The sequence below is a fragment of the Marmota flaviventris genome, chromosome 5, assembly GCF_047511675.1.
Source record: "Marmota flaviventris isolate mMarFla1 chromosome 5, mMarFla1.hap1, whole genome shotgun sequence".
In the NCBI taxonomy this organism is placed as follows: Eukaryota; Metazoa; Chordata; class Mammalia; order Rodentia; family Sciuridae; genus Marmota; species Marmota flaviventris.
Window position 1 is genome coordinate 143,369,572 of NC_092502.1, and position 21,251 is coordinate 143,390,822.

The 21,251-nt window shown below is 36.0% G+C and overlaps 1 protein-coding gene across 2 annotated transcripts; it reads left to right on the forward strand.

The window, feature by feature from the left end:
• Positions 1 to 2,627: 2,627 nt before the first annotated feature.
• Positions 2,628 to 19,991, forward strand: Sub1 (SUB1 regulator of transcription). Of its 2 annotated transcripts, none has more exons than XM_027936279.2 (5): positions 2,628 to 2,709; positions 5,005 to 5,077; positions 7,502 to 7,624; positions 14,801 to 14,909; positions 17,055 to 19,991. In XM_027936279.2, exons 2-5 carry the CDS (start codon positions 5,006 to 5,008, stop codon positions 17,132 to 17,134), a joined length of 384 nt encoding a protein of 127 aa, XP_027792080.1. In that variant the 5' UTR covers positions 2,628 to 2,709; position 5,005; the 3' UTR covers positions 17,135 to 19,991. The 2 variants fall into 2 exon arrangements, with proteins under 2 accessions (XP_027792080.1, XP_071468744.1); XM_071612643.1 differs by having other exon boundaries at positions 7,508 to 7,624.
• The last annotated feature ends 1,260 nt before the right edge of the window (positions 19,992 to 21,251 follow it).

A 21,251-nucleotide genomic window follows, 5' to 3' on the forward strand; every position in this document is an offset into this window, starting at 1 on the left:
ACATAAAGATAAATAAAATAAAGGTCTATCAACAACTGAAAAATATATATATATATAAAAAAAGTCAAGCAGTGTTAGAAGAGTTTGGGGAGGTGTGCTTTCACATTTAATGATCAGACTTCAACTCAATCTCCTGTGTCCTCTACTTCACATCCCCTCCACACATTTCATTTGTGCCTCTCCATTTTTTCCAGAGAATATATAGCCCTTTTCTGGGGTGAAAGGTGGGGGTAGGTGGGGACCCAGGAACTGGGGTAATTCCTCCATCTGTAGACTCAAACACTCCCTTTTTTAAAAAAACCCACTGACTCTCCTCTGACTTCTGGTCTGCAGTTCTTGGCTTCTGTAGGATTTTTTTTTAATACCTTTATTATTTATTTATTTATTCTATGTGGTGCTGAGGATTGAGCCCAATGTGCCTCACATGTGCTAGGCAAGTACTTTTAACACTGAGCTACAACCCAGCCTTCTATAGAATCTTTTTTTTTTTTTTTTGAGAGAGAGAGAGAGAGAGAGAATTTTTTTTTCAATATTTATTTTTTAGTTTTCGGTGGACACAACATCTTTATTTTATTTTTTATGTGGTGCTGAGGATCGAACCCAGCGCCCCGCGCAAGCCAGGCGAGCACGCTATCGCTTGAGCCACATCCCCAGCCCCCTCTATAGAATCTTTTACTTTGCCAAATCCCTTACAAATTCTCTGCTGACCTTCTTCATATTTTGGGATTCTGCATCACTATGTTTGGTGTGGCAGCCATCCGAATACACCTCTTAGATCTCCTACTGCAGGGAATGTGACTAACCTAGGGCTTGGTAGTCACGATTGGGCACAGTCCTTAATATGTGCTGCTCTACTGGGGACTTAGGCTTCCTTTGCCTCCTGAGCATGCCTCCTCTTCTGCTGCTCTTTGAGGCCCAGAAATTTATTTTTGGTGACAGCTTTGAGTCTGCACAATTCCAAGGCTGTGCCAAAAAGGAAGGTTGGCACTCTCTCCTATGCATGCAATGAATGCAAGTGGATCTCAAAGTAGAGTTGCTTGGAACCCACTGGGGTTGAATTTAGAAAAACAGATTTTATTTTATTTTTTTACTCCTAATGCATACTCCAAACATGTACAGAGACTTCAACTGAGATTATATTCACTCATACTGAATGAGTGAATGAGCTGGGAATGGACTTTGAGCAGTTCCCTGTACTGGATTAAAGGGAGTTATAGCTCTAACTTGGAGGAGAGGGAAGGGAAGTTATGACTGGCTCTGAACCCTGTTCCTTCTTCAGCCAGCACCCAGCTTTCCAGGGAGAACCATATTCGTGGCTTCCAGGGCCCAGGCAGCCTGATAATCCTCTAGTTAACCCAGTATGTGAGCCTTCTCTGACCAGATATCCTGAGGAATGGGCCTCAACACAAAGCCCTGAGGCACTATTGATCCCTAGGAAACTTTGGTCATCTGACCATAGTGTCCATGCAGGAGTTTCCCTAACTGCCTTTGGGTGTGCAAATTCCAGGCTCCCAAGCTACCAAGCTGAAACTGTGGTTATTGGGTGCAGTTCATCTTTTTATAATTTTAATTTTTCACTTTATTTTTTAACTATCTTATTGAAGTATATCTTATGTACTATAAAGTTTACAACTGAAACACATGTGTAAGCAGTACCCAGATATTTCAGCATCACAGCAGTTTTCTTTATACTTGTCCTTAATGACATTCTCCAGGGCAACTTGACCCAGAGGTCAGTACATAGATTATTTTGGCCTATATTTGGAACTTCATACATAAGGAATTATACAATCAGTGTTTCATTTTTTTTTTGAAAGTAATAGGAAATGGGATAGAGGTTTTCCATTCTCTTTTAGTAAGTAGCAATATGAGTTAGTGCAAAGTTTGAATCCTTAATTAACTAGTTAATTTAACCATGTTGACCCTTGGTTTCCTCATCTATAAGATGGAGAGAATAATCATCCCTATTTTGGAAAAAGCTCATTAGGATGAGTAATATATATACAGCACCTCATACAGTGTGTGGCACATGGTGGGTGCTGGCAAAATCTTTGTTGAATAAATATATTGATCCTTGGTTGTAGTAAACCTTCACCAAACATGTTCAAATAATAGCTTATTCTGCTTATAGAATGGGTTTTTTTTTTTTTTTCCTACTGTGAAGTACCTTACACCTTCATGACTTCAATTTAGGCCTAAGGGCTGTGTGTCTAATAAGTTCTGCTAAGATTTCTTACACTTTGCGGAATTAAATGCTGGGGCTGTGGCTTCCTTCCTTTGGATTTTAGCAGCCATAGTTAGATACTGAGGGTGAATGGGATATGAAGAGGCAAAATTTCTGGGAAAATGGGCCAGCATGCTTTCTTTTTTAGTACGGTCTCGGTCTCTTCGTTTCAATAGAATAAACATTTATTGAACCAGTGCAAAGTTCAATGCTTGTCATTTCATGTTTAATTCGCACCCTCATTCCTTCTCAGGTTAGGTTCAATCTTTAAGGCACTTCACTTCAGCGGCAACCCCCCAGAACGAGGGGAGGCCCCTTTAAGGCCCTGGAAAGGGTCTAGGTGTCGGTTTCCGCGGGGAGGCCACGCCCCATCACGTGTGCATGTTCCAACGGGGCGGGGCCTGCCTCTCTAGTCTGCCGTCACTTCCGGTTCTCTGTCAGTCGCGAGCCAGCGAGCAGAAGGCTGTCGACTGCAGAAACGGAGCGTGAGTATGCGGGCCCCGCCTCCACCCAGTCGCCGGTATCCCCGTGGCCTTCTGGGCGATGGCCGCAGGAAATGTCGGTTATGCTTGACCTGCCTGTTCCTTCCTTGGCGTTCCCGAATCCCCTCCTCTGTGCCCGACAGGGCGCCTCGCGCACTTGGGCCTTCTGTGCCAGCGCCCGTCTTGGGGAACCGAGGCCAGGCTGCGGACAGGGCGCTCCCGGGCGGCGGGACGCGGTTGGGCGGGGGCGAGGAGCCGCGGCTAGGGGACCGGGCGACCCCGGGACAATGGGGCGACGGCCGGGGCGCGTGCGAGGCCTGCCCCCACCACGGCCTCCCTCGGCCTTCATTCACCCTGGCCGCTAAGGGAGCGGGGCGCTGTGGGGAAGGGTGAGAGCGGACGCGGTGGGGAGGGGGCTGTGGGGGAAGATGGCTGGCTTGCGGGGCGGCGGAACGCAGCGAGAGGAGAAAATGGCGCTTGGTGCAAGTCCCTCCCCTTCCCACATCGTCTCCTCCGCACTTCGCCGCCTCCCACGCCCCCTCCGACCGACCTGCCTCCCCTCGCCCCAGCAGTTTCTAGCCCCTTGGTTCTAGTAGCTTCCTGGCGGCGCGCGACCCCCTTCTCTGTTCTTGGCACCTTTGTACGCAATCCTGTGCCCGTCAGTCCTAGTTTGTCTTAACCACGTTTTCTCTAATCCTCCTCCACGCGGTCAGCAAAGGCTGAAGATTTTTTTGTTTGCGTCTTGTACATAATTCTACAATAGTTTCTTCACTTACCATTTGCCAGAATTATGCGCTCGCCCCATCCTTTGGAACAGTAAAACCTCATTAAGCTTAAGTAACGATATATTTTGTCAAAAGTTTAGAGGCTGGCTTTAGCCACCCTCCCTTGCGTTCTTCTTGAATGGACTTAATTTGAGTTAAATAAGAGATAGTTCTTTGAAATGGTGTTAGGTCCCAGGCAGCTTTGGCTAATAGACGATAGTTATGGTTGATTGCAAGTGAAAAATAGATTATATTCAATTGCATCTTAGAAAGGTTTTTTTTTTTTTGTGGGGGCAGCTGTATTAGCGAGCATAGAAAACTGAGCTAATTTGATTTTGGAGATTAGGTTGTAAAATGGAGCAGCAACAGGAAAACCATATGAAACTTGGTTATGAAAGATGCTGTTTCCCTCTGAATTTGCTTTTCTCATTTTTAAGAAATTACTTATTAAAATCTGCATGGTCCGGTCGGGCACGATTTGAGCTTTTTTGAATTTCATGGTCAGGATTGAGATGGCCCACTTTTTTTTTCAACCTTGACCTCCTATTGCGAAACAGTCAATGCCAGTGCCAATGCAAGTTTAATATACAGAGCTAGATTATGAATTTTCAAGTCTTTTCCCCCTATATTCAATATTTACAGAGTGTGTTGTGTTTATTAGGCCCTTTAGGGCATACAAAAATTTAATAAGGACCTAGACTCTTCAGACCTGGAGGGAGCTAAAGGCAATTTGATGATTAGCATTTTAACACCTGGTAGTAAAAGTTCCTTAAAAGAGGTACCCACATGCCTTGGAATTCCAGGAGATTTGAGATTTAGGCAAAAGCCTCTGCTCTCTGCTTTATGCTTAGGCACTAGGTAAACATCCATTTATAAGCAAAGCATTAGATTATCTGTGTAGGGGGTTTTGCCTTTCACAGAAACATATTGTTCAAATTTATTTCCAAGTAGAAAAATGAGGGTAAAGTCGAATTATGGATAACTTTGTGAACTCTGAATTAGTACCTGTTATTCTGATAGTGTTGCCAAAAATTTAAAATTAACATACAGAATAGGTAAAAGATATGATTCTAATGGCAAAATTAATTAGATATCACCTTTGCATAGTACAGCTGATTCCTGTGTTGTGTTAATGTTGAGGTCCATTTTCAGTGATCTCTAGTCTGATATCTAGTGAGAAGTGTACAGTAGTACTAAATAGAATTATCTACATTTCTTCTGGTTTTAACAGTAATTGTAAGCTGCTTTCTTGACTCTACCCTTCCATAAACTTATGATCCTTCTATAATGAAGCATTGAAAAGACCCATTGACTTTGAACAAGATAAAAGGTGAATTTAGTTCTTTCTCATAACTAGGTTCAGAACATTTCACTTTGCTTGTCATGAATGTAGGTTAACCCTTGTTAATGAACCTTTGTGTTCAATATAGCAACTTTAGTGCCATAAGATGATAGAATGAACCAAGAAACTTGTTCTTTTTTGAAGGTGGTAGAGCTATTTGTAACTTATTTACATAATGCATTTTTTTTCCAGAATGCCTAAATCAAAGGAACTTGTGTCTTCAAGCTCATCGGGAAGTGATTCTGACAGTGAAGTTGAGAAAAAGGTGACTATTACTGCATCAGGTCATTTTTGTGATGCTTGATTTAGCAATATTGCCCACATCTATTTCCAAGAGATAGTAAAAGGCATAACCCAGTACTAACATGAAAATCTGTGAGTTTCTGAAAATGCAGAATGACCTTTGGATCACTTGACTAAAAGTACTTAGTATGCTTTTTTGTACATCCATACCTGCTGACTCGAAGGTACAGATTTAGACCTACATTCTACTTAACAAAATCTTTATTGAGAACCTTTAGAAACCTTAGTATCGAAGAATAATTTCCGTAGACTGACTCTAGGGGAATAGAATTCTAATTAGGCCAGAGATACTACTTGCTGTTATTCAGAAATGTGACTAATCTGTAGATATTATTTGTAGTAGTTGAGCCGAATTAGCTGAATTTTTAAATGCCAGCATTCTCAGTCATCTGTGTTTATTTGCCCACAAATATTCCTGAATTTTGGGCTTGCTACATTTTAAGTTTGAATATTATTTGCTCTGATTCCTTCCTTTTAGTTTAATTATCTTCCAGCAAAGCTGATGTGGTGAACCAACCCATTTTCACAGAATGGGCTTTTTCTGCATTAGATGACAACTGCTCTGTAAACTCTGCATTCCACTTAACTGAGCGTCTCAGTGGAGCATAACGGAGCATCTCACTTGCTGCGGTCAAGACTTCCTTCCACACAGACCTATTCTTATAGAAGTTTACATATATGAATAAACATTCATATCCTAGAAATGGAATTAGTTGATGGCTTTCTTCCTAATTACTATATTTCCTTTGTGAAAATAAGTAATTAGCTTTTGTAGATCTGTGGTTTCCAAGATTTTATGCTTTATTTAGCAGCGGGCCCCTCATGCCCTGTTCCCCAAGCAGTACTAGCTAAGAGAAAAGGGAGAGCTTATGGGAGAATCTTAGAGAAGTTGGATCCTTGAAGTGTAAGTACAGAATATAACATCACCTCAATTTTAGTGTAAGGATTCAAAGAGATAATTGTGAATTGAGTGAATTTCTTAATTAAAAAATTTATATCAGTATAGCATTTGAGTATGTTCATATAACAAATTTGTATTGAACTTTGCTGTACCAGGCATACATTATTCAACAGAGAATAATTAGATCTTGATTTAAAGAATAATTTATTTTATTTTTGCCATTTGTCTCAAATCCAAATAGTAGTATTAACCTTGTGGACATTTATATTAAATACATCATGGTTTTTTTTTTTTTTATTTCATAAACACCTATATGTGAATAGTATTACCTAGCTTCAACTAATTTAGTACATTAATTTAGCAACTTAAAATATTAGTTTACACTTCACCACTAAGAAGGAACATGACTGCCCTCTACTGTTTGAGCTGGGAAACTAGTGGTTTATTAGTGATTAGCTTTTTTGGGGGGGAGGGTGGGAATGGGGTCTTACCCTGTTGCCCAGGTTGGTTCCAAACTCTTGGGCTTAAGTGATCCTTTTGTCTCGGCTTCCCAAGAAGCTGGAACTACAGGCGTACACCCTACATCCATCTTGTTAACTTATTTTGAGAATAAGGCTATGTAAAAAGCTTTTATAATAATTTAAGCAGATTTTGAATTCTAGTCTTAGCACGTTACTATCTTCAGGGGCTTTTTTTTTTTTTTTTGTAAAGAGGAAGTTCTTGATTCGTTCATGTTCAGTGCCTGGTACAAAATAATATATTTTTTTCCAGGAATTGAACCCAGAGGCACTTAACACTCCCCAACCCTTTTTATTGATTCTTTTTTGAGATGGGGGCCTCACTAAGTTGCTTAGGGCTTTGCTTAATTGCTCAGGCTGGCTTTGAACTTGTGATCCTCCTCCTTCAGCCTCCTGAGCTGCTAGTATTACAGGCATGTGCCATTGCACCCAGCCAAATAATGCTTTGCTTTGCCTAACTATATGTTCCTTAAACCAGTTTAAATCTCCTTTGGAATAGGCAGGGCATAAGTAAATGTTTCCCAGAAATGGAGTAAATTGGCAGTATTCTTAATAAGTATACCTCCTTTGTTTAAAAAAAAAAAAAAGTAATTTTTGAGCTTTGGTAGATCTTTGGTTTTCAGAAGTTTTATGCAAAAGCAGTGGGTTTCCATTTTTTTTCCCCCTGTCATCTTCCAATGAATTCTTTTCGTATGCTCCCACTCTACAAAATACCTGTCCTCTGGCTAAAACCCAATGCCTGAAGTATCTTCTGTGATTGTGAAAAGAGGGTTTGAAAACATTATTAGATAAACATGTAGGTTAAATTCATAGTTCTATTGTTGAGTGAAACTTTGGTTTTTTCTTACACAACGAATGTGGTCTTCTGAATCTCTAAAAGTAACATAATTTTTTTAACTTGAGGTTTTTTTTTTTTTTTTTTTAAATAAGAATACAGCAAATTTTATCATGTTCTTTTTCTTTCAAGTTAAAGAGGAAAAAGCAAGTTGCTCCAGAAAAACCTGTAAAGAAGCAAAAGACTGGTGAAACTTCGAGAGCTCTGTCATCTTCCAAACAGAGCAGCAGCAGCAGAGATGATAATATGTTTCAGGTAAAGTTGGTCATTTCCTTAGAGTCAGAGGATTATTGTCTCACTTGATTAGAAGAATGTTAAAACTATCTTGATCTATGTTGCAGAAAGTCTTTTTGTGTGTGATAATCCTCTTGAATAAGACTATTAAGATGAGAGAACAAGTGAGAAATGAAAGAAATTTATATGATGCTGGGTTGTTGTTAAAGTCTAGAATAGTCTGTAGTTTTGCTGTATTTAAAACAATGCAAATTCAAATGGTATAGAAATCCCCCGAAAGAGGCTGAGAACTTCACATTTAAGGAAGAAACTTGGAAGAGGTAGGTTAAGTACTGGACTGTGAAGTATGGATTAAGATATTATTTTAGGAGAAACAGCAATATGACATGTCTAACAGTAAAGGAGAGTGGCTTGAATAGGTAAAGTCAGGGAAGGTTATTAAGGATTTGATGAAATCACCTGCAGAGGACTAGCATAGCTTCTTTTCTTGGGTTTCTTATGTTTTTAAGGAGACTTGAAATTGGCCTTAGTATATAATTTATGAGGGAAGAGGCATTAGTGATAAATGGTTACTGGTAAGATTGCTGAGATAGTTGTAGACTTTAATCTGTATGTAGTAAGGGTAAGGTGGTTTTTCTCCTAAGGGAGAAATAGTGATGATGACAAAGATACTGATGAGGAACAGGGGACTAGAGAACCATCATCAAGGAGTTGGACCTGATTGTAAATATAACAAAATAAGTAGAACCTCCTGGAAGTCTTGGGCGGGCCATCAGCATGGTTGACTAAAGCCATCCACTGAAAGAAAAGAAAGCTTAAATCAGAGAAAAGAGAAGTTGATAAGATTATGTCTTTGTTGATATTCAAGTAGAAGATGGAAGAAGAAAGAATGTAGGTCAAGAGGAGATGGTGAAAGAAAATTAAGAACAAAAAAAGGATAAGTGTTTCAAGGAGGCATAGGTATTAATTGAAGTCAAAAGTTGGACAGAATATGACTCTACATATTTATTTGATTAGAAAATTAGATTGGTCTGTACTTTTGACCTGCTGATGGCTTTGAAAGATGTAGTGCTAGGATAAACATATAGTGAAATATAGAAGTTAAATTTTTTTTTCATTTTTGCTTTGAAATACTTTGTAATAATGTGGAGAAAGAAAAGAGACAAAATGCAGATGAATTGTTTAGTTATAGATTTGAATCCTTTGGTGAATGTGTAACAGAGGAACAAAGGGCAGAGTAGGTTATTTTGATAAGAGAATGTGAGTAAATGTGAGGAAGAATTATGTGAGAGCCCTCATTGCTTTGAATAGAAAATAAATTGAATGGTTACTGTGTTTTCTGTTTTATTCAGGCCTTGCCAGGTTCTGGATTGCAGTGGTGAACAAAGTAGATGTGGTTTGTACCTTCCTAGAATTTATGGGAACAGAAATTACACAGATAAACACATGTGTAGTTAAAATTTTGATAAGGGCAGAGAACTAAAGGAGCAGATTCTATTATGAGAGAGTAGGTGTTCTGGGTATTTTATTCTAAGGAAGTGATATGTAATCCTTAAGAAATGGAGGAGGAGCTAACCTTGCAGATTGGAAGCAGGAAGCATTTTCCAAGTGAGGGGAATTACGTGAATAACTTAAAGTGGGAAAGATCTTAGATTTCGCAGGAATTACAAAACCTTTGTGATTTGAGCCTGAAAGTCTGGCTAAAAGTATAGGTTGGAGATTGAATTCCTGAGAAGGCTGAATAATTCACTTCTGTGGAAAAGGAAGGACTGCTTTGGAATATTTTAATATTTTAAAATATTTGCTAGGCAAGTTTCTTGGGCTTTTCTCTCACTCACATTATGCCTACTTTTGCTTGTATAATAATGAAGCATCTTTGACATTTGAGGGGGTTTTAGTCTTGCCCACACCATCTCTAATTTTATAAAGAAGCCAGGACCCATATTTTAGAGATTCTATTTTGTTAGAGTACTTTTGTGAAAAACAGATCTATTTTTAGGGGGTGGTTTTTCTCCCCCTAAAAAACAGTTCAGTTCTTTTGTGTGGTACTGGGGATTGAACCCAGGGGAGCTCTGTTAATTTCCCAGCCCTTAAAAATTTTTTTTTGAGCTGGGCATGGTGGCACAGGCCTGTAATCTCAGCAGCATGGGAGGCTGAGGCAGGGGGATATTGAGTTCAGAGCCAGCCTCAGCAGCTTAGGGAGGCATTAAGCAACTGTTTCTAAATTTAAAAAAATACAAAAAAGGGCTGGGGATGTAGCTCAGTGGTTGAGTGCCCCTGAGTTCAATCCCCGGTTTAAAAAAAAAAAAAAAAATTTTTTTTTTTTTTTTAAGATAGGGTCTTATTAAGTTGCCCAAATTGGCCTCAACCTTGTAATCCTCCTACCCCAGCTTCCTGACACGATAAAGAACTTCAATTCTCAAATCCTCATTTGTAAAGGTTCCTAGGCATCCTAAGTCCATTAAATACTGCACCTTTTGAAAATTCGCCTGTAGGAGAACCCAAAGGCCTTACTTACTTTCAAAGGTTTTCTACAGATCTAATGTAGACAGTCTAAGAGATATGTAATATTTAATTTCATTGCCATGATACCTTTTTTATTGAAATGGATTTTTGGCCATAGAAAACTTTTTAACGCTTACACTGAATTTTAATAATTTTAAGAACACATTTGAGTATATTGATTTTATAATATTAAATGAGGCCTTTATTTTTGCTAGTAAAAATTGTTTGATTATTAGGAAGATGGATGAAGGATGAGGATTTTGGAAGGAAAAACAGTAACCCCACTGTATTTTATACGTTTTTTTTTAAAAAAATAGAGCTATATGTTTTTGTATTTCCAAAGTGCTTTAAAGACAGAGTAGAGCTTTTTTGGATTTTGCAAGGTCCTCAAATTAGAATCTTTTGAGAGTATATTAGAATCTTTGAGACATGCTTTGCTGAAACAGATCTGAAATCCAAATTAAAATAGCTGGGGTATTGGTTTAGTTAGTTTTAAGACAGGATTTTTTTTTTTTTTAAAAGCTAAATATCTATCTCTTGAGACTAGAACTATGGAAGTCTTAAATTCTGGAAAGGTGATGTTTATCAAATGTAAGCAACGCTAATATTTGAAGAGAGTTGGACATCCCCAAATGGTTACACTATCATTTTAAACTCTGGAATGATTTGGTCAGGATTCTGACTAATAAGGAAATATTCCTAGATGCTTGCCTTCTGATTTCTTCAGTTCTGAATTTTGAGGACTGGATTCTATAGGGAAATAACTGGCCTGAGATGACATCTGATAAAAAAGGCTGATGAAAGAGCTATCTTGTAATCCCTCAGTACTGTCTTTTGAAAGGTCAGGATGTTTGAGGCAGGGAACTTTCATTTATATTTTCTTTAGAATTAGGCACAAATGGTCAGAAATGCTGTCTTAATTGATTTGTGATTTAAGGGTAAAACTGGATACCTTAAAATCACCTTTTATTTATTTTTGAGGTACCAGGGATTGAATGTAGGGCCTCGTGCATGCTAAACAAGTGCTGTACTACTGAATTACATTGCCAGCCCTGAAATTATTTTTAAAGTAATCATTGAGTCAAATGTTTTTTTGACTTGGGAGAAAAAGCATGAATGGTGGCCTTAAGAGTCATGAGATTATGTGAAAGGATTATTCATAACCTCTTAACCCATAGCGTTTATCAGGTTTTCTAAAGAATTTTTTTTAAGAATCACACTTCTGTTGATAAAAATGCTAATTTTTTTCCTGTCAGTCTCCAGATGACAAGCAGATGTAAAAATATGTATATTCTGTATTCTGATTCTGTTATTTCTTACTGTGAAATGTGATTGCAAGGACAGTTTTTCTACCTTTAATTAGTATATTCCTATTATAATTTCTCCTCATCATTTTTTTTTATTTTTTAGTGTTTTGTAAGAATTTGTGAATTTTATTCATTTTTCCTCATGGGGGGAGGTTGGTGTTAAACGAGTTCATCTTTTAAAAAAATATTATTGAGGTACAATTTATGTGCATATAAGTTATATAAAAAGCATAAATTGATGAGCTGTGATAAATTTATGCAGTCTTGTTTTCAGCACATTTTCATCACCCTCAAGGCTTCTGTCTTGGTCTTCTTGTTATAGTTATATCTCTGCCTCATGGTCTTACTCCTATCAATGTAGATATATTTTCCCTGTTCTAGAACTTCAGATAAATGGAGTCATATGGTCTGTCTTTGGGTGTGTGTGTCTGGCTTCTTTTTGTATAATGTGTTGAGATTGATTCTTATGTCTTTCAGTAGTTGGTTCCTTAATGCTAAGCAGTATTCTTCATGTTTATTCTCCAGTTTGTTTATCCATTTTCCTTGGACATTCTGGTGTGAAGTCTTGGCCTACTAGGAATAAATCTGACTATTCTCAAACAGACAAGTCTTTCTGCAGGACCATTTGGATATACAAACCAGATATATTTGCTGGATCATGGGCAAGATATGTGTGTAACTTGATAAGAAAATAACAAATTGTTTTTCAAGCAGCTGTACCATTTAAACACCCATAAGCACATGTGAGATTTGAGTTGCTCCACGTCCTCACTGGGTAGTGTTAGTCTTCAGTTTTATCCATTTTAGTTAACGAGTGTATGGTAGTAGTAGCAGCTCATTGTGGTTTCACTCTCATTTCCCAAATGTCTTAATTCATTTCAAATCTTTGATCACGTTTATTGGCTGCTTTTATATCTTTTATGAACAATCTGTTCCGCTCTTTCCTTTTTCTTTTTAACAGCTAGGTCTTTTTACTTACCAAATTGTAACAGTATTTTGGAAATCCTTTGTTAAAGTAAGTGCAGTGAATATTTTCTTTTTGTTTTTAAACTTAAGGGGAAATTCTTGTCTTTAAACAGCAATCTAGTTTAAAAATAAGTTTAATAGAGGAAAGAACATGAACCTAAGAGAATCATATGGATGAATGGAGACCAGGACTGAAGGAGATGACCTGCCCAGATAGGTGGCCTCTGTGTTATTTATCCATCTTGGAGATGAGGTCTTCACAGATTTAGTAGGCTCATCGTTTTCTATAGTCTTCTGCTCCACAGTAGTATTGTCTTAGTGAATCTGTACTGTTCTTTCTCAGTCTTACTTGGAAACTTGAAGGGTCTATGGGTGAGACTTCAAATATATTTTTCAGGTATATGGTTTGCCTTTTATGAATTAATATTTAAAGAAAGGTGTTAAATTTAAGTCCATTTTATCAATTTTTCCCTCATTTGATTAATCCTTTTTTTTTCCTATCCAAGACTTATTTTGCATACTCCATGGCCACAAAAATTTTAAACAGAATTTTTTTCCTAGAAGTTTTATAGTTAAGTTTTCATGTTTTAAGTTAGTGATCCATGTAGACTTAACATCTCACAAAGAATTAATTTCTCTGTGTAAGGAAATGCATTCTAATCCCTTGACCTGTATGTATGTCTTTCTCCAGTACCACACGCTTTCTTACTATACTTACTGAGCCTTGAAAAGTGGTTACAGATGTTTTGTTGAGTAAAGCCTGTTTTGCTTCCCCTGGAATTGTAGTTTGTGTTAAACAATAGTGTAAGGGTTTTGAAAAATTGTTGTTTTTTTTTTTTTTTTTTTGTGTGTGTGTGTGTATAGTTTTCTCAATTTGACTGCAACTAAAATGCCTTAGAGTTGTTATTTGAAATGAATGTCAAAAGGAAAAGCTTTCTTGTCTAGTGACTGGAACTCTGTATTCCTCTATTCAGAATTATTGTTCAAACAATATAGCTAGCTGAGTATATGAATTCTTGTTGCATGCAGTTTGTACTGGAAGATTTTGCTTACTAATGATAAATAGGGATTATTTACATTTTTAGATTTAGACGGACAGTATGCCTTTTTTTTTTTTTTTTTTTTGGTTTATTTTTACGTTGTGCTAAGAATCACAGGGCCTCACACATGCTAGGCAAGTGCTTTGCCACTGAGCTACAGCCTGAGCCCTTACTAAAGATTTTATTGTGGTAAAAAAATGTTTATTCACTTGTTGTGAAACAGATCTGCAGAACCTTTTTTCTCTTGCAAAACATTAAATGGTAATTCCCTTTCCTATTTCTCCCTGCCCTAATAACCACATTTTACTTTTTTCCCGTGATTTATGACTGCTTTAGACTTTTCAAATATCTCAGGTACATTGAGTCAACGGTATTACTGTTGCTTTATGATTGGCTTGTTTCACTTGTCACAAACTCAAGATTAATGTGTATTGTTGGTTGTGACAGGATTTCTTTTTTATGACTGAGTAGTAATCTTTTTTGGGGCTATTGTGAATAACAGTGCAGCTATAAACATGAATATACAAATTTATAACTTGGAGACCTGCTGTCATTTCTTTTGGATATGAAGTTCTGCTCCTTAAAGCATTTCATTCAGTGAGGAATCACATAATAGGTGGTCCCATAAGATTATATTGCCTACTGACATTGTAACCATCTTAGTTTGTCTATATACACTTATGTTCAAATAGTGACAGAAATCACCAAACTACCTATTCTTTGGAAGATGCTCTGTATTTAAGATACTATATATCCAAAAGTGGGTTTGCTGGATCATATTGTAGTTCTAGTTTTAATTTCTTTTGGGAGGTGTAGGGGGGATACCAGGGATTGAACTCAGGAATACTCACCCACTGAGTCACATCTCCAGCCCTGTTTTGTATATTATTTAGAGATAGGATCTCACTGAGTTGCTTAGGGCCTCGCTACCTCACTGTTGCTGAGGCTGGCTTTGAATTTGTAATCCTCTAGCCTCAGCCTCCCGAACCACTGATGTTATAGGCATGTGCCACTGCACCCAACTCTCTTAATTTTTGAGGAGTCTCCATTACTGCCTTTCATAGCAGCTGAAATTTTTACTGTTTATATGTTTATAATTTTAAAAATGTTTGGAAATGTGAGATGTGCTTTTGTTTTATTCTGTCTTTTAAAAAATAATTTTAACAGGGATTTCTTTGTATTATAGTTTTGATATTGAGACTGTTAATCATTTTCATGATTAAAGATAGAGTTAGTTTGCAGCAAATGGTGAATATATGGACACCACTGACATCACTGTCAAAAGAAACACTTCTATGTTTTGGGGAATTTATTTACTTATTTATTTGCAGATTGGGAAAATGAGGTACATTTTTGTTTGTTCATTTATTTATTTGCAGATTGGAAAAATGAGGTACGTCAGTGTTCGGGATTTTAAAGGGAAAGTTCTAATTGATATTAGAGAATATTGGATGGATCCAGAAGGTGAAATGAAACCAGGAAGAAAAGGTAAGTTTTGATTTCTTTAATTTGGTTCTAATGTTGGGACTAGCTTAAAACATTTCTAAGTTGAGATAATGTTGGCAGGGCACAGAGGCCAACAATGAACCTTTTCTAGTCCTTTTTTAGCAGGATACTTATCTTTTTAAAATAAATATGTTGGGAATAAAATCAAGAAAAGTAACAACGCTAATACCACTTTAATAGGTGGCTAATTTATTAGAATATAATTTTTTTTAAAGAGAGAATTTTTTTTTAATATTTAATTTTTAGTTTTTTCAGTGGATACATCTTTATTTTATTTTTATGTGGTGCTGAGGATTGAACCCAGTGCCCCACGCATGCCAGGTGAGCGCGTTACCGCTTGAGCCACATCCCCAGCCCATAATTTTCTTTTTAATTTTACAGTAATTCTGAAGCAGATTAGGCACTATCTGGGAAGTTATAAAATTGGGAATGGAAAAATTCTGGTTTATATTTTGATTCAGCTCCTTAAGATCATTCTTTATAGTATATTTCAAGTGGGTTGCTGTCCTTCTGTTTGTGCTTCATCCTGCCCCAATCCTGTTTACATGTAGAGAAGCATACTTTATTCAGTTATCAAATAGCTAGAGAACGTTTGTTAAACCAACCTAAATTTGTATTTTTGGGCATTTAGTTATTTGAGGTTGCTCGTTAGATGATAAAAAATGCTTTCTTATTTAGTACTACTCTGTTTTTTGTCAGTTTTCAAGGTACCACATGTTTGTTTCATGCAGTTTTCAGGCTTATTAAAAGGCAACCTCTGTATACTTTCCTTTTTTGGGGTCTGTGCTGGGAATTGAACTCAGGGGCACTTTACTCATTGAGCTACATCTAATGGCCTTTTTCTTTTTGGAGACAGGGTCTTGCAGAGTTGCTTAGGCTGATCTTGAACTTGTAATCCTCCTGCCTTATCCTCCTGGGTCCAGATATAGGCATGCACCATTTTTCATATCATTTTATGTTTTCTTGTTGAAGTTGTTGTTTCTGGATTGGATATTTGTGGTGTTTCAGAGTGGTTAATGCCAGGTTGTGTGTTCCTGAAACATTTATGGAAACAATTTGATTAGCTTCAAGTCCTTCCTTAGTGCCCCAGTGTATTCTTTCAGTTTCATGGCCTCAGCAGTTTTTTGTGAAATAAATTAATTCAAGTATTTACTTAGGTGGGTAATATGTCAAGTTTTTTTTTCATATTACCAAGTTTAATAATTTACAACAACCCTTCGTGTAAATAACGTTTTACTGGTGAGAGGAGACTAATTTTTTAAGGGTCACACAGTAATAGGCTGGGATTTGAATCCTGACAGCATGAAACCAGAATGCACTCTCACCCTATCTATACATTCCAAGAGGTCCTGTGTGACTCACATCCCAGGATTTTTTCAAAGTGAAATGAATGTTTCTGGAAGAACTCAAAAATATCCATTCACCTTGAATTTCTGTGGAATTTGGGACAAGTGTTAAATTAAAACTCAGTTTGTATCAATGGATGTTTAATATGCCATATCTGAGCCTCGACCACTTAGCTTACTAGTATGATTTGTGAGATGCATCTTCAAATCATCATTTGTTCTCATTGGTTGTAATAGACATCATGCAGGATGTATTGTGGGAAGAGAAACTGGATACAAGCTTGATCTACTTAGGAAACTGATGAGTTTGTAGATAAAAATGTAAGATTTTCCAGGGGTCCATGCCTGTAATGCTAGTGCTTGGGAGCCTTAGGCAGGGGGATCACAAATTCAAAACTAGTCTTGGCAACTTAGTGAGGCACTAAGCTATTCAGTGAGATCCTTTCTCTAAATAAAAGACAAAAAGGGCTGGGGACGTGGCTCAGTGTTGTGCTCCTGGGTTTAATCCCTGGTACAAAAAAAAAGTAAGATTGAATTTTCAGTATTATAGCATTGTGCCATTCAGAATGGTAGTTTTGGGGCCAATGATATAGCTCAGTGGTAAGAGCAGGTGGTTGGACACTCAAGACTCTGGGTTGATTCCCAGCACTACAAAAACAAAAACCAACCAAACAAAATTATAATAAATAATGGCAATTGTAAAATAATATTTTATTTGGAAGTATGAAAATAAGCAAGCTTGAATAAATTTTCAACTTTGAATTTTTAAACTTTGTTTTAGGTATTTCTTTAAATCCTGAGCAATGGAGCCAGCTGAAGGAACAGATTTCTGACATTGATGATGCAGTAAGAAAACTGTAAAATCTGAGCCATATATATCCTGTACTGTTCTGGTTGTTTTAATCTGTCTTTTTACATTGGCTTTTGTTTTCTAAACGTTGTTTTCCAAGCTATTGTATATTTGGATTGCAGAACAATTTGTAAGATGAATACTTTTTTTTAATGTGCATTATTAAAAATGTTCTGAGTGAAGCTAATTGTCAACTTTATTAAGGAGGATTGCTTTGTGCCCACCACTTAGTGTAAAATAAAATCAAGTAATTACAATCTTAACTGTTGTGGCCTTTTTTGATCAAAAGACTAGATATTCTTTAAGGCCAAAATTAACAGTTTTATAGACCTATTAGTTTTAACTCAGTTTTTACATGAAAAAGATTTGTATTGCATTGAGTTTTTTAACATTAGATTTGTGAAATCCATGATCTCTTCAAGCCAAATGTCAAAATTTGTCCCAGTCACTTTATTTTTTTTAAATTCATTTTCACTTAATAACAATCATTTTTATTTCACTCTTTTTGTTGAATATATTATGCTAATTTGAAAAGTCAGTGAAACTGTCAAAATGTTGATTCAATAAGTTACTTAAAATAAGGGAACTACAATCACTAAACCTGTAGTAGTTATTAGAGCAGATACAGTTTGGTAATGTGGCTTGTATGAAAACTTCAAGCAGGTGTATGTCATTACCTCATAGTGTTCTGTGTAGTTATCTTACTGCTTAGTGTACAGAAAATAATGATTAGATGTCTGATTAGCTTTCACTTAGTAAACATGTTCACCATGGGATGATGTCTGTAAAATCAGATATTGTTAAACTAGACTAGGATTTAATAAAAACTGTGAAAGCTTACTGGCCTAACATTTTATTTTATAATATTTGAGTATGAATTATGTGTAGCCAGAGAGGTCACTGAGCTTTACCGGTGCAGTTAGATAATGTGGTCAGTTTTTAGGGGAAAGATCACATGTTTAGGATTTTTGGCCTTTGGTTCAGTAGAGTTTGTTATTTTGCAGTTAGCCTACTGGACAATGGCATTCTAGACACAATGTTACTAATTTTAGTAAATGCTTTTAAGTAGTTTTCATTTTAACTGTAGTGAAGCAGACAATTAAGGCGCATGTTTCAGGGGCTTTGCAGCAATAAATAGGGTATGGTGTGCCTTAATAAAAGAATGTAAAGGAAACGTACTGAAATTAAGGAAGGTGGCATGTAAAGAGGAAAGAATTTTCTTCAAACTAAATGATATTTTTGAGATTTTAATCATATTAATAGGATAACACAATTCTAGGTAGAATAGTAAAAATCAAAAGGCTCAAAAGGCTTAGAGGTAAAAATAACTTTCACAAGTTGTTTATGGTAGCAGATCTCAAATGGTTACTGCCATTTAGGGCTACCATATCAAGAAAATTGCACTATTCTTTCAGCAAGTATGATTCTTATGTTTTAAAACATTTTGTAGTATAATTTTAAGGACTTAATTTTAAAACCATCTGCCAGGTCACAGTTAGTCTTTTTTTTTTTTTTTTTAAATATATATATATATATATATATATATATATATATATATATATATATATATTTATTTTAGGTGCAAATTGCTAAAATAGATCTTTTTTTTTCCCTGATAGTTTAGTCTATCAAATAATAGGTACTCACGTGTTCACATACTGTATGTATTTAGACAAATCATTCTTGATTGGTATGCCCCCTTATTTGGGAACATGAATGTCCTATATTGGATACTTTTAAAAGTATTATTTTTGACACAGAGAAAGGGTTGTTAATTATACAGAACTTTGGTTTTGGTGTAGATGAAGAAGGAATCATGGATAAATTTCCTAGATTTACATGAATTCAGAGGGTGCAATCTACTTATACTGAGATGGCACAGTAGTCTATCACCTAGGCATTTACTGGTTGTTTGGCATAAAATTAGTAAAATCTTATAAGGAGTGTTGGCTATATGGTAAGTTGACTGCTAAATTCATTTATGTTACTGGATGTGTAGTATACTGAAATTATTAATATTTTTCTCTGTAGGTAAGGGTGAAAATTGAGTTAAAATAAAACAGACTAACTTGTAATGAAACGGAAGAATAGAATACATTTATTTTCTGTTTAAACTTTATCTCCTCAGTAAGATTTCTCCCAAGAAGAAAGCTCGGCATTTTGAGGCATATTATCTTACTTTGTGATGCCAAAAATGAATTTAATTAATGTCCATATTCAGGTTTTTGTCCTTTAATATACTCAGTAGCAGGGCCTTCTACAGTATTTTCTCTTTTAAATATGAACATTAGACCAATTTCCAGTTCTTTTGGATTTTAAAGAACAATGACTGAAAAAGAAAAACCCTTTGCATTTTGGTTATTTTCTTTTTCTTTGCTTAAAAACTTCTCTTAAAGAATATTCCTACCTCATTAATTAGTCAAGATGCTGTGATGATGAATCTATTCTACATAATGTATTTAGAAACAAAGACTTCGTGGGAAAAATGAAATTACATCCTGTCTTAGCTACTGAGGAGAAAAGAGAAAGAATTGAATATTGATTATTTAAGTGTTCTAGACAGAATTATGTTAGAATATTATAAAAGTTTGAAAATTATAAAATGGCTGACCAATATTTAGGTATTCTCCTGAAATTCTTCGTGGTTCACTTTTTATGGAAATTAATAATAGTGAAGCACTCAAGTTTTTTAAGAAAGTGTTTTTCCAGATATACTCTAGTATAAACATGCACATAGTCACAAATATGTAATTCTGTTAATTGTGGAATGCCTGTACACTTTGTTTGTACATCTTCCATGGAGATATCAGTGAATATGATTCTCCACCTGTGAATATTTTAAATGTTGAAATAAAAGTAAGAAATGTGGTCTTTGTGTTTTCCCAGTTTCACAAGGCTGAAGATGAATGGATTATTTTTTGAATGTGTTTTACTAACAAATAGAATACCTTTTTGTTATGAATGCTTGGAATCAATTTTTGAGTATAAAATCTTTTGAAGACCTTTGAGAGGGGATGGGGTGGGCCCATTTTTTTTTTTTTCTCTACCTGATGCACATGGAAAAATGCAAATACCAAGATGTACAGTCTCCTTTTTTTTGCTTGATTCTACGTGCTTTGCAATGAGAGGATTCCTTGTTATACTTAACTATATAGTGGATTTTGGAGTATTTCAGACTTGTCGTTTTTGTTTATGAAGTATCTATTTCCTCTTGTTAATCAGTTTTTTTCTTATACATAGGGATTTTATTTAATTTGTTTATGAACTTATACAAAGATTGAAAGTATTCATGATGACTCTTATTTCTATTTCAACTGTAAATTGGTTTCAGTAAAATGTGGAGTCAAATCTAGTCAAGAAAAGTACTTAAAGTTTATATAGTATAAAAAGCATGAAACATTGAAAGAATTCTATGGAAGTAGTTAACTGTAACAGTCTATCCATGTCCTTCTGAATAAAAAATCTTGTTACACAGTTACCCCCCCCCCCCCCCCAAATGCTTGATGAGTTTCTTAGAGTTCAGATTTTGAGACTACTTTTATAGCCATTTTAGTCTTGGATTACTAGTACCTCCTTGACATTAAGTGAAATAGTGAAATACTCTTCTTTCCTTGTTTCACTCTTAGGCTCCTGATAGTTTAAATGGTTATCCTTCTGCTGGGTAATGTATTGTTAGACGATGATTTATACCACTAACTAACTTTTCTGGGAAAAAAGGCAGTTAAGGTGAATTTCAACCAGTTGGATACTATAACATTCATGGTTACAAAGGTATACAAAGTGCTTTCTCTACCATCCAAGCCCAGAACACAGCTAAATTGTGTGTGATTAACCTACATCTTGGAAAGTAATGTGGATGTGAAGTATCAAGTTGTTGCAAGAAGGTAAGAGAACTTCTGAATATCCCTTCACTCAGGAATCCTGTTCAAATTTTGTCAATTGTCTTAGTACAAGCTTCCAACCCAGGGTCATATATCTTATTTGCTTATTTCATTAGTCTCAATTCAGTCTGATAGTTCATTTTTTTTTTTCCTTTGACTTTTGCAACCTTGTCATTTCTGAAGGTTTGATGAAGTGAAGCCCATTACTGATACTAACAAAGGGGCCAGGGCAGAGGTTTGTTCAATG

Excerpts from the sequence above, each read along its gene's own strand:
- Sub1 (XM_027936279.2), top strand. The coding sequence starts at position 5,006 with ATGCCTAAATCAAAGGAACTTGTGTCTTCAAGCTCATCGGGAAGTGAT. Across the intron at positions 7,625-14,800 it reads GAGATGATAATATGTTTCAG|ATTGGAAAAATGAGGTACGT; the intron begins GTAAAGTTGGTC and ends ATTTATTTGCAG. Across the intron at positions 14,910-17,054 it reads AATGAAACCAGGAAGAAAAG|GTATTTCTTTAAATCCTGAG; the intron begins GTAAGTTTTGAT and ends ACTTTGTTTTAG.